Source organism: Alnus glutinosa, chromosome 9, assembly GCF_958979055.1.
Source record: "Alnus glutinosa chromosome 9, dhAlnGlut1.1, whole genome shotgun sequence".
Lineage (NCBI taxonomy): Eukaryota > Viridiplantae > Streptophyta > Magnoliopsida > Fagales > Betulaceae > Alnus > Alnus glutinosa.
In genome coordinates this window covers 7,187,981-7,201,320 of record NC_084894.1, presented here as the reverse complement: position 1 = coordinate 7,201,320, position 13,340 = coordinate 7,187,981, and the positions used below count along the sequence as shown (strand labels likewise).

General features: G+C 31.0%; 1 protein-coding gene across 1 annotated transcript; it reads right to left on the bottom strand.

Annotated features, from left to right (window-relative positions):
- Nucleotides 1-3,278: 3,278 nt before the first annotated feature.
- LOC133878456 (fatty acyl-CoA reductase 3-like) lies at nucleotides 3,279-12,524 on the bottom strand. Its single transcript, XM_062317014.1, has 10 exons — nucleotides 12,285-12,524; nucleotides 12,084-12,187; nucleotides 11,336-11,538; nucleotides 10,195-10,295; nucleotides 9,792-9,984; nucleotides 5,634-5,795; nucleotides 5,363-5,444; nucleotides 4,096-4,362; nucleotides 3,818-3,945; nucleotides 3,279-3,696 (listed from the first exon to the last, which is right to left on the bottom strand). Exons 1-10 carry the CDS (start codon nucleotides 12,361-12,363, stop codon nucleotides 3,543-3,545), a joined length of 1,473 nt encoding a protein of 490 aa, XP_062172998.1. The 5' UTR covers nucleotides 12,364-12,524; the 3' UTR covers nucleotides 3,279-3,542.
- Nucleotides 12,525-13,340: the final 816 nt, after the last annotated feature.

The following is a 13,340-nucleotide window of genomic DNA, read 5'->3' as shown; positions in this document are numbered from 1 at the left end:
TGCAGTGAGCGATTTATAATTTAGGCTAACCACATGAATTTGATTATGCAATTATCTAATTTTTTTTTTAGTTTAAGTTTTATATTTATATATATATATATATATATATATATATATATATATATATTGTTTTTATTTTTTTTAGTATTTTTGAGTTTGTAATATTTATATATTTTTAAAGTTTTTTTTTTTTTGAAGGCATACTTGTCTTTAAACAAAATTTAACGCCTAAAAAGATTAACGAGATTCCCTAACCGCAGGGTGTTTGCGTAAGTAAATAGTAGTTTGTTGCGGTCAGTTGGTGAGAGTATAAATTCGTGGGGGCATATTGACAGAGGCTGGTAGATCATAAGGAAAAAAATGTTATTACCCCAATATTTAAATTATTGTGTAAGGCTTTGAAAAGATGCTTAGTAAATATTGATCCATGTACAAAATGGAAGGAAATTATGAAGTGGGGTTTAAAAAGCTTAGAAAAGCAAGAACATGAAGGCAAGAATACGGACTGATCTGGAATGCAACAATGATAATATTTGGAGGGGAAAATTCACTTATATTCTATTACTTCTGAAAAAAATAAAAATAAAAATAAAAATAAATAAAAAAAATCCGAACTTTAAAAAGTCTAAATTTAGTGTATTTATTTTTTAATTTTTTTTAATTTCAACTCTCTGTTAGAATTTTTCGTTAAATACTGTTAAAATTCCCAAAATACTTTTTTTTTTAGGAAAAAAAAATAAAAAAAAATACTAGGATTTAAGTGTTGGTCAGAATTTAACGGAATTTACAAAAATATCCATGCCTGAATCTTTGAAAAATTTTATAATTTATTTTTTTAAAAAAAAATAATAATAAAATATGATTTGTTTTTAAAAAAGTTCAATAAAATATGATTTATTTTTTTAAAAAAGTAGAATCAGAATTATATTCTGTTGCCAAATAGATTTTTATACAGTCTTAACTTATAGTATCTATTTTTTACAAAGTTTCAATCTCAGTCTTCCGTTAGAGTTTTTTATTAAATCTTGTCAAAATTTCTAAAATACTCTCTTTTTTTTAAGAAAAAAAAAAATTGTTAAGATTTAGATGTTGATTAGAATGTAGCGAAATCTGGCAAAATATCCATACTTAAATTTTTGAAAATTTGAATGAACTTTTTTTAAAAAATAAACATTTATATTTTGAAAATTTTGATATGATTTAATGAAAAATTTTAAGGATGACTGAGGTTAAAATTTTTTAAAAAATAAATATCTTAAATTAAAATGTTTTAAAATTTACTTATTTTTTTAAAAGGAATGAAAATTGAAAGATTATAAATAAAGTTATTTTTATTTTAAAATAACCTTTTATATATCACATCGCGACAAAAATTAAATAGAAAGTACATACCCAACGCCAAACCTCTAGACTTGACAAGGCAGTTCAACGTTTGACACATATATAGGGTAGCCTTTAAAGGGGCCTAGGTGTGGGATGCCCCTCTATTGTGACAGCTTTATTTGCATGCACCTTTAGTCAAAGTTTAATTATGGTGGTTGGTACCCAATGAAGCTATCCTTATTATATCGAAAGCCACACTCAAAAACTAGGTGTAGGTCTTGTAAGTTGTCAAGCTCTTCACTTGTACAATGATGTTAAGGTTTGACTTGGTTGTTTTAAAAATTTGGATGAGAGAGATTGTCAAGGTATCATTATTATTACATAAGGGCAATGTTTTTCTTATAAATCCCATCTATTTATCTTATAATATTTTTTCATATTGTGTGGGTCCTACATATGAGACCTACATACATGAAATTCACACAATATGAGAAGGTTATGTGAGAATTGAGTGGGAGGGGTTATGAAAGTATTATTACTCATTCTGTAAACTCTATCAATATTTTATTTAATTATATGAAGGATCCCACATCCATGATAGATTCAACACCAAAAATTAGGAACATATAGGCCTTGTTTGGTAAGAAAGTGGGAGTTGAGAGTCGTAGTAAGAAGTGATAGATGTGATATAAATTAAAAATAATTTGTATAGAAAAAAGAAAAAGTTTTGTATTGTAATGATTTTTTTAAAAAAAATAATAATAAAAAATTATTGATTTAATATAAAGTTGGAATAGTTTAAAATTGATTGTATTTTAGAAAAGTAAAGAGGAGGAGGGAGAAGTTTCTTTCTTTTACCAAACATGTCCATATAGAATTCATGCAAGTTAACATGTCTCTAGAAATATATAATAGAATATATTAAGAGAAAGAAAAAGAGTCGAAGGAGACAGAAAGAAACCGACGAAGACGGTTAGAGCTACATCTTTATTATTGAAGTACGATAAAATTGTATTCAATGAGTAATATTTATAGAGAGATTAGGAGTGGTAAATAAGAAAACCCTAAATTAAATAAGAAAGAGAATTGACCTACAAGGAAATAGAATAAATGCCTAATATAGAGAATATTCTATATAACTTAACGTGGAAGCTTGAGTTTTGAAACGTAAAGTATAGAAAATATTCCAAAGATGATTAGTAAATATTGATCCATGTACAAAATGGGAGGAAATTATGAAGTGTGGTTTAAAAGCTTAGAAAAGCAAGAACATGAAGGCAAGAATATACAGACTCGTCTGGAATGCAACAATGATAATATTTGGAAGAGAAAACTTCACTTATTTTTCATCACTTTCGAAAAAAAGTATCTAAACTTTAAAAAGTGTCAGTTTAGGGTATCTATTTTTTTAATTTTTTTCAATTTTAACCCTCCGTTAAAATTTTTTGTTAAATATTGTCAAAATTCCCAAAATACTCTTCCTTTTTTGAAAAAAGAGAGAAAAAAAAAAGAAAAAAAAAAAAGAAGAAAGAAAAACAATTACAAAGAAATAGGTGTTGGTCAAAATTTAAAGAAATTTGCAAAAGTATCGATGCCTAAATCTTTGAAAAATTTTAATAATTTTTTTTTTAAAAAAAAATAAAAAAAATCAAGGGTATTTTAAGAATTTTGATAGGATTTATCTGAAAAATCTAATAAAGGGTTGGAATTGAAAAAAAAATTAAAACATGTTTTAAAGGTAATTTTTGTACATTTTTTCAAAAGTAATAAAAGATAAGGTATTATAAGTGAAGTCTTCTCCATTTGGAGGAATATGAATGACATCAAACATGAGAATTAGCTTTAGAACACATGAGAGAATGCATTATTTGGGAATTGAATTTAGAACTCAAATTATGACAAAATGGAGATTCAAAAAGACAAATGAGAACTTAGAGACATGATGCGACTAGAGATTACCAAATAAAATACTCTCAAAAGATGAGAATTAAAGCTATTTTTATCACATTCTTGATAAAAATATTAGAATATTATCATAATTGATACACTTGACAAATTAAAGTTCTTAAACTTATCTGCAGCAATAATATATTGCATGGCCTTGAGCTAATGTTACAAGATACATTGCTCTTGGAACACAAACGTTTTAAAATCTGAATTACAAGTTCTGGAAACATCGTACTTATAGCAAGCTAGAATATTGCAGTACTTGTGGGTTATTACTTGAAAACGTACTTCACCACACCAGGAAGATGGGCATTCACCACGTAGTCTTCCCAATCCACGCACTTGGGATCGAAGTAAAACATGTCTGCATCTGCATAACTCTCTCTTATTGCCATTCGCAGCTTTTCCGAGTTCATGTCATCAAAGCTATATATATATATATATATGCAAAAACAAAAACAAAACAGAACAGGATTACGTTAATATATGTTTTGTTGAAATGGTTATGTTATGGTGCAAATAAAATAAACAAACCATGCATACATACACGCCCTGGAAGAACAAATAAGGCTCATAAAGTTCCACCAATCGCATAGCAAAGTTGATCTTTCGACTGAGATCAAGATATGTCCCTTGAAAATACCGACAAAATGCTGCATTCACCAATTCTAGTCCCTGTAAGGGAACAAAAGAAATGATGATTATAAGGTTGTAGGAAAACAGGCATGCATGCATTTTGATGAGCTCAACAGTGAGTGAGTGATCTTTCTTAATCGCAAATAATCTCACTGATAAATTAAAAAAAATGGTTTATATAGAACAAACCTTTAATAGGAACAAATAACGAAATGCCATGTATCTGCGGAAGCTATCCATGCTGCTTAACACTAACATCTTGCCAACCTTGACAGGTTTGCCATCCTTATTTATCCAGGGCTTCTGGGAGAAGTAACGGAAGCTGAAATCTTGAAGATCGCTGTTTCTCAGAGGATTTCTTACTGAAGACCCCACTTGATAAATTATATCACGAGGTTGATTTGCATGAGCCACCATCGCCACGATTATAGCATTTACCACCATGTCAGCCGGTATCTGCATTATTTCACATTTATTTATATTTCAGGCCTAGAAGTATAAATATCATGCGCGCGCACACACGGAAGCCAACCAGCATATTCGTCCATGATGCTTAATAATGATACGTAGATGTAAATTTTAGGAGAAACTTCATTTATAACTCTTAATTTTTTATTATTTTTAGAAGAAGGTATTTAAATCTTTCAATTTTTTTTAATTTCAACCATCCGTTAGAATTTTTCGTTAAATCTTATCAAAATATCCTTTCTTCATTTTGAAAAAAAAAAAAAAAAAAAAAAAAAAGATAAAAATTGTTAGAATTTAGGTATTTTTCAGAATTTAACAAAATTTGTAAAAATACCTATGTCTGAATCTTTGAAAAATTTAATAATTTTTTTTTTTTTAAAAAAAAAAAAAAAAAAAACATATGGGTATTTTGAGAATTTTGATAAGATTTACGGAAAATTCTAACGAATGGTTGAAATTGAAAAAAAACTGAATGATGAATACTCTAAATTTGTACTTTTTAAAGTTTTGATACATTTTTTTAAAAGTAATGAAAAATCAGGGGTTAAAAGTGAAATTCTCCCCAAATTTAATCTTTTAATCAAAATTTTAATACTCTTCTTCACGAACGGGCTCAAACTCCCTTTTAATAGGTGAGACACAACACGTTGAATATTTAATTGATATGAGAGCTAAATGAATGAGACAGGGTTGAAACTCAAAACCTCTGCTCTAATATCATGTTAAATCACCACTTGTTTAACATAGTATCAAAGCCAAAGGTTTTGAATTCGAACTTTGATTCTATCATTTACGCCACGTTTCAATTAAATATTTTACATGTTGAGTCTCACCTATTAAAAATATAATTTGAGCTTACACGTGAGGATGAGTGTTAAAGAATTGATTAAATTATTAAATTTATGTGTTTTTATCAGCTTAAGCTTTTACGATAAGTAGTAATTTAACAAATAATAACAAGTGATGAATAGCTTAAATCAAATCTCACCGTATCAAGGATTCCGTTAAGATCGCCCAGGAAGCATTTTAGTCTTCCTTTACCATAACCAACGGCTAGACTGTCAATAGTTCTGTAACACAATTAAAGATGCAATCATACAATTTTCATCCTTAGTTTCTCGATAACCAAACAAGAAAATACAGTCACAATATATGAAAAGAAAAACAAGACAATATATATATATATATTTCTTTTAAAGAAGCTAGGGTTTCTGATAATTGCACATGATGATAACTAAGGAAGAGTTTTGTGTTCTTACCTGACACCTTCAATCCAGCCAGGGAAGGGTTCTTTGTAAGTACTGGTTACGATGGTGGGCCGTACGATTACCACAGATAGATTTTCTTGGAGGTGCCCTATCAGCATCTCGCCCATTGCTTTTGTAAAGACGTACGTGTTTGGCCATCCGTAAACCTTTGCCCTGATGACCATTAATTAATATTTGAAGAAAATTCTCGTTTTAGAGTTCAATGCCCATGTTTACATGCATAAATTAATGAACTATTTTTTCTATTTAATTTTTTTTTCATTCAAGAATGGAGAAATTGAATGTCCGATTGATATTGTTACAACATTTCGTATATATCCTTCCATGTGTGCATGATTTAATTTCCTTCTAGGTTTATCATTAACTTCCGTATTTAGCTTAGGCTACCATATTTTCCCTATAAATAGGGACATCGTTTGTATAATGCATCACAGATCAATATATTCAAGATATAGCCTTGAAGGTTTTCATCCATCTTTTTCTCTCTGTTTTCGCTCTCTTTTCTTTCTCTTTCGTATATCTTATTATATATTTCTATAGATATTACATCACAAAATCACAAGAACAGCAATTTCTTGGACAACTCTAAAGAAATAGACCTATTTTGTTGAAGAGTATGTAAGCAAGCAAGATAAGCAATACCATGATTTTTGAAATAAACAATTAACTGACAGTAATCGTCACCCCAATCACTCTGAAGTGCTTTAATTTTAGTGTTAAGAGCTTGAAATTAATAGAAAATAGATCTAACATCAGATTTCAATTTAAGAGGATGGAACCACATATATTTGATATAATCATCAACAAAGATAAGATAATAGCGACCGTCATTACTAGAAAGAATTGGTGAAGTCCCCGTACATCACTGAAAATTAAATATTAAGGACCACATGACTTGGACGTAGACAAATGAAAATAAAGAGAACGACTCTCTCTTCCTTAACTCGGAAAACTATTTATCAAAACTCCAAATCATATTCACGAAATTTGCATTTATCCCTTTAATTAATAAACTACCAAACTCTACTCCTAAAATCCACACTCATTGACTAAAGAAAATGACCTGAAAATATCTCCCAAGTCACATGAAATATCAAAACAAACAAATGCTAGAGCTTTTTCTAATGTTTTTTTAGAATTTTTTTATGCTAATATGACACTCTATTTTTAAATTTTAATAATAAAAATAAGATAGATAAATCAAGTTGTAATTTTTTTTTTTATTAAAAATAAATTGTCATGACAGCATAAAAAAACTCAAAAAAAAAAAAAAATACTAGAAAGAGTTTTAACATTTTTTAAACATTTAAAAATACAAAAGTGCCCCCAATAATGCCTATCCATGTGGACGTCATATTCAATTCAATGTAAGTGAGTGTATGCCCCAAGGAATCATTAATGACCATTTAACAAATAAAAAGACACCTCATCGGTAACTTATGCTGAGTCATCATTCTAATGCCTTCAATCATAAATGATAGAGAAATGAATTGGAGAATATCCGATTAATTATAAGGCTGAGGTATATTTGTTTAAAAAAAATGTGTAATGACAAAAATACTCTTGATATATTAACTAACTGGATACTCTCCGGTTTAACTGAACCGGAGAGGATCCAGTTCCCTATTAATGAGTTTTTTGTTTGTCTAGTGCGGTGGAAAATTTATTCCATTAGATAAATTTTTAGGGGGGTTTTTTTTTTTTTTTTTCACTTTTTAGTTTTTTTTAATCATTCTGAAATTTTCATTATCAATCTCTAGAAAGAGCATTCCGCTCCTACACATCTGATAACGCTTTTTTAGATTTACTATTTAACAAGAAAAAAAAAATAAAAAAGTAAAATATATTAACAAATAATTTCAAACACCAAATATTTTAAAGGAAAAATTTTACTTATAACTCTTGAACTTTCACCATTTTGAAAGAATATACTTAAACTTTAAAACGTCTCAATTTAGAGTATTTATTTTTCAGAAAGTTTAAATCTTAGTCATCCGTTAAAATTTTTCATTAAATCTTATCAAAATTTATAAAATACCTCTCAATTTTTTTTAGGAAAAAAAAAAAATTGCTGTGATTTAAGTGTTGGTTAGAATTCAATAAAATTTGTAAAAATACTCAAACCTGAATATTTGAAAAAATTTATAATTTTTTTTTAAAAAAAAAAATCAACACATTTGTATTTTAAAAATTTTAATATGATTTTTAACAAAAAAAATCTAACATAATATTGAGATTAAAACTCCCTAAAAATTAAATACTTTAAATTAAAACGTTTTAAAATTTAAATATTTTTTTAAAAAAAAGAATAAAAATTTAAAAATTATAAGTGAAGTTATTTTATTTTAAAATAATCTTTTATATTTCACGTCAAGTCAAAAATTAAATAAGAAGTACGTACAAACCTATAGGCTTGACAGGTACGGTGATAAGGAGAGCCGCTCAACATTGGACAAGTATATAGGGTAGCCTTTAAAGAGGTCTAGGTGTAGGATGCCCTCCAAATGTGACAGCTTTAGCCTGCTCCTTTAGTCAAAGTTTACATATGACGTTGGCAGTTACGTATGCAGAAGATATATATATAATTATCCACTATCCTATCTTTTATAAAAATACATAATTGATGTGAAAAGACAAGAGACACAGCTGAAATTCATACGCCACCCACTCATGTCTTTTAAATTCTGCACAACAGTAATTGGTATGCAGAAAACATGTCTGTCTTTTATATCTACAACTACACTCAAAAACTAGGTGTAGGACTTGTTGAGTTCTTCACTTGTACTATGATGTTAAGGTTTGGGAAAATGATATTTTTTTTCATTTATCCTTTTTGATTTTTTGATTTTTTTATTTATATAATATATTAGTATATTATTAAAAGATGGACACGGTACGAACAACCGTCTCCTGTTTATCATTTCCCTAAGGTTTGACTAGCTTAAACCCCATCAATATTTTATTTAATTATTTGAAGGACCCCACATTCTTGACTGATTTAAAACCAAAAATTAGGAACATATATAAAGAATTCATGCATGTTTTGAGCAAAAATCGAGAATTAATATTGATCCCATGCATAATTAAGTACATATGGCATTTAAGTTAACATGTCTCTAGAAATATATAATAGAATACATTAAGAGAGAGAAAGAAAAAAGTATGAGAGAGAAAGACACCGACAAAGACGGTTAATTAAGGGCAGTAAATAAAAAAACCCTAGACTGATAAGAAAGAGAATTGACCTACAAGGAAATAGAATAAAAGCCTAATATAGAAAATATTCTAAATAACTCAAGGTGGAAGCTTGATTTTTGAAGAGAAAGGGAATTTATTTATTTTTGCTGAAAATGGATATGGTGTGGGCATCATTAAAATTTAGGCATAAGCTCGACCTTTAGAATGGTTGATGAAGCTGATGAGGCTCCTGTACGGCAAAAGAACAAATGTGTATGTGAGCTCAGATGAAAAAAAAATTTAGTATGGCACAGAGGAAACTCAAATTGTGAGCTTGGGTGGAAGGCTGCCAACCTGCAAGGCGATGGATGGTTGCCGACAAAGGTGGCCGAAGAATGGTGTCGATTGATTGTTGGCAACAGTGGCTATCGGTGGAAGCTCGATGGATGACCAGAGGAGGTGCACTAGTGCTAGGCCGTGGACTGGTCCGGCTTGGGCCAAAGTTTGGCTGGTTGTTTAGGTGGACCACGAAAGCCAGAGACTCGATGGATCAAGTCACACCGAATCCAGTGAATTCGGTCATAAATTGGGTCAGTTTGGCTTAAAACCTAGTGGACTCGGTTAGGAGTGGGCTGAAACGGCCTACACCCAATGGACCAAGTTGAGAGTGGGCCGAAACCTTGGAACGCGCGTGCGAGCGTGAAAGAGACGTGTTGGGAGGGTCTGTTGGCACATGGGTGCGAGAACTATAAGTGTAGAGAAACCGTTAATGTGTAGAGTAGTATTTATAAAATGATTAAGAGTGGTGTATAATAAAACTCTAAACTAAATAAGGAAGAGGAATAAACTTACACGAAAGCATAATAAAGCTAGGCCTAATATAGAAATTATTCAAAACATTCTAATAATGTTCATGGTCGAGAGACGTTTATTTAAGACATTAGGGATCACATATAGTTAGAGATGGCAAACCTTTCAATACCCATGTTCTTCATGGCCATTGTAATTTCCTTTTCAGTAGCTCCCTTCGCTCGAAAGTCGTTCAGTTTTTCCTCCACCAGCTTTTTCTCTGCTTCGACGTCTAATCCAGGGGTCCCATTAAGTGTTTCTCCCATGCGATAAGGGTCCTCTAGTATTAGCCCACCCCTTTCGCCACATACATAGGCTGAAAAAGACACTCCTAATTAATAATTAGACAGGCTTAAACCTATTATAACCACAAATTTGTTTGAAGAAAGCCAACTGATTATCTCAATGGTATACTTTCACATTAATTGTGGAAATAAATGTTGAGCAATAATGGACCGGCAGGGTTCGGCATACTAAAAACAAAAGAAGAAAAGAAATTGATGAAATTGGAAAGGATTTTACTAACCTGTTGATACATGGAGAATCACCTGTATTCTAACACATTTTTTTGCAAAGCTTAAAACATGCTTAGCTCCTAATGTATTGACTCCCAATGCAACATCATATCTGCATGAAATGAAAATAAAATAAAAAATATAAAGTATTTCCCTTTTACATTTTCAAGTATACTAGCTAATGAATAAACCTTTTTTTATTATTATTTTTTTTTTATATATAATAATCGGGATATTTAGGACTTTGTTCCGACTAGATCTCTGAGACATACACAAATAGGATAAAGCTCAAGCTTTTGCCGTCAATATAACACTAAAGCCACGTTTAGTTTGCGGAATATGTCCCTGAAATGAAAAGACTATTTCATAGGAATAACTATTCTTTAGTTTGATAAGGGTATATTCCATGAAATAATTATTCCCTTGCGAAGAGGAATTCCTATTCTACTAAAAAATGAGAGGAATAGTTTTTTTTTTTTTTGAACAAAAAATGAGAGGAATAGTTATTCATTGGAGTAAAGACGACATTTTCCAAAAAAAAAAAAAAAAATTCATTTTTTATTTTCTTTGAAATCTTTTTTTTATAAATAAAAAAAAAAAAGGTAAAACTAAACCCGAAAGAGGTTGGCCGACCACCCATTGCTGTGGAGGGCCAAGGGTGGTGCAACCACCCTTGGAATGCCTGGGGGACCATCCCTAGGCGTTCCGGGGGTGGTGTAACCACCCCTAGAGCAACCGAAGCAACAGGCCACCTTCGGCCACCTCCGATTCAACTGTGGGTGGCCGGCCAGTTTATTTCAAATTTTTATTTTTATTTTTATTTTTATTTTTTGGTTTTTCTTTTTTTTTTTAGTTTGATTTTCTTAAAAAAAAAAATAATAATAATATAATAATAATGTAGGGTTTCTTTAGTTTAATTTTTTTTTTTTAACTCCGATTAAAATGTGTGAATTATTACCAAACAAAAGAATAGGAATAACCATTTCATCATCTTTTATTTACAAGAATAGCTATTCATTTTCTCAATGAAATGGTCATTTTGTAAACTAAACAAGCCTAAAAAATCATTTGTAATTAAAGGAGTCAAATCAAATGACTTACCACTCCGGTAAACTCAAACGGAATAAACATTTTATAGAACATGATGATTACCTTTCATCAAAATTTGTAGTTGCAGCTAAATTGACAATGACATCAATTTGGTTCCACAGCTCTTCCCTCAAACTGGAGTCCTTCAAGCCCAATTCCTCTAGAGAGATGTCTCCAGGCACCACAGCTACTTTCTCAGAGATAAAAGAAGATAGATTCGTACCCCATTTTTCCTTCAGAATTCGAAACAAGTCCTTCTCTATGATCTACAAATAGAAGTAGTCATCAAATACATATGAGTAAGCCATGAATTTAAATTCCAAAAAGTGAGAGGAAATGAAGCCATATACAGTACTTTCATTTTCATAGGACTTAATTAAGGTCATTAATTTTTATTATTATTATTATTATTTAGATGATCGAATGAATTTCTACTAACAAAACAAAGAACCCAACACCCTCAAGCAAAAAACTGCTAGAACCCCAGATGCCAACAAACATCTTCCTACAACCAACATCCAAAATTCAATATTCTGAGATTTAACACTATACATCAACCTTACCACACAGTATTTGAACAACTACATTCCAAAAAGTAAACCGTGCTTGCTTTTTTGTGTTTTCTCTGTCCTTGCTTCACAAATAAGCAACATTAAGATATCTGACTCTTCCTATTTTCTTACCACTCTTGCAGGAGCAAATACAAGACACGGCAAAGAATGATATCTATACATATATGTGTGTGTGTATATATACACGGTAATATATATGTATATATACGAAGCTGTCTGTATATATACATATATATTACCTCATTATGCAAACGTTGTGTGGCTGACTTGGCATCCGCTGCTCTTAGAAGAAGGTAGAGCTTCTTCACGTTTGGTTGTACCCTTAGTACTTTCTCCACAAAAACTGCATCCATATATACAAGCAACGTTATCAGCACCAAAATCATTTTACACACACACAAAGAGAAAGAGCTAGAGAAAAGATATATATTGTCATGTACTCTTTGCCAGAAAGCCAGTGGCACCAGTGACTAAAATGGCCTTGTTTTCAAGGAGCTGAACTACACTTCCGAACTCCATGGTGGAGAAATGTCTGCAGAGAGTAGAGTGAGAGAGAAGAAGAAGAAGAAGACGAAGAATGTTCAGAAGGAACCAAGAGACAATATGTCATTTCATTTCATATAAAAAGGGATTAGGAAACAAGCAGGTGGTGGAGTACACGCAAAGCGGGTGGTGATTGTTTTCCGGCTGGTTAAACTATTTTTCTATAGAAGCAAATAAACCCACTTCACCGTCCTTTAATCTAAAAGTTTAATTTCAATCGGGTGGTCACCTACACAGGCCCAGCCGACACATGTCACCTGCGAGGCTTCTGACATAAATTTGAAATGTACGTGCCTTATTTTGTTTCGTATATCTAACCTACCCTCTGCCTCTAATTAATTATTCCGTGTAACTCTTTCCTAACTGCCAACGCTCTTACTAGCTAGTGCTACTGTACTAAAACCTGCTTACAGCTGCAGATTTTTCCATTGTCTTCCATGTTAATAGGCTTGTATATACATATTGTATCATAATTAGGGTGGTTTATCATTCGTTTGGGTATTGAATTTTGAGAATTAGTATTGAATTCTAATTCTATTTACAAATATCGAGGTAAAAAATTGTGTTAAGATGTTGAATTTTGAGATTGAAAAATATTATATTTTAATGGTAAGAAATGATTGAAAGTTTAAAAAGTTGTGTATAATGGTTGGTATTTTGAAAAGTTGTGTAAAATAATAATTTAAATAATAATAATTTATTATATATTGATTATTTAATTAAAATATAAATAAATAATTTTTTAAAAATAAAAAATAAAAAAAAAATGATGTAGGCGGCAGCCACCCCTTTGGGGGTAGCGCGCGGCCACCCCCAGTGGTCGAGGGAGGCCGCGCGGCCACCCCCAATGGTCGGGGGTGACCGCGCGGCCACCCCCGCTAGTTAGGGGAGGCCGCGCGACCACCCCCAATGGTCGGGGGTGACCGCGCGGCCACCCCCAAGGGTCGGGGGTG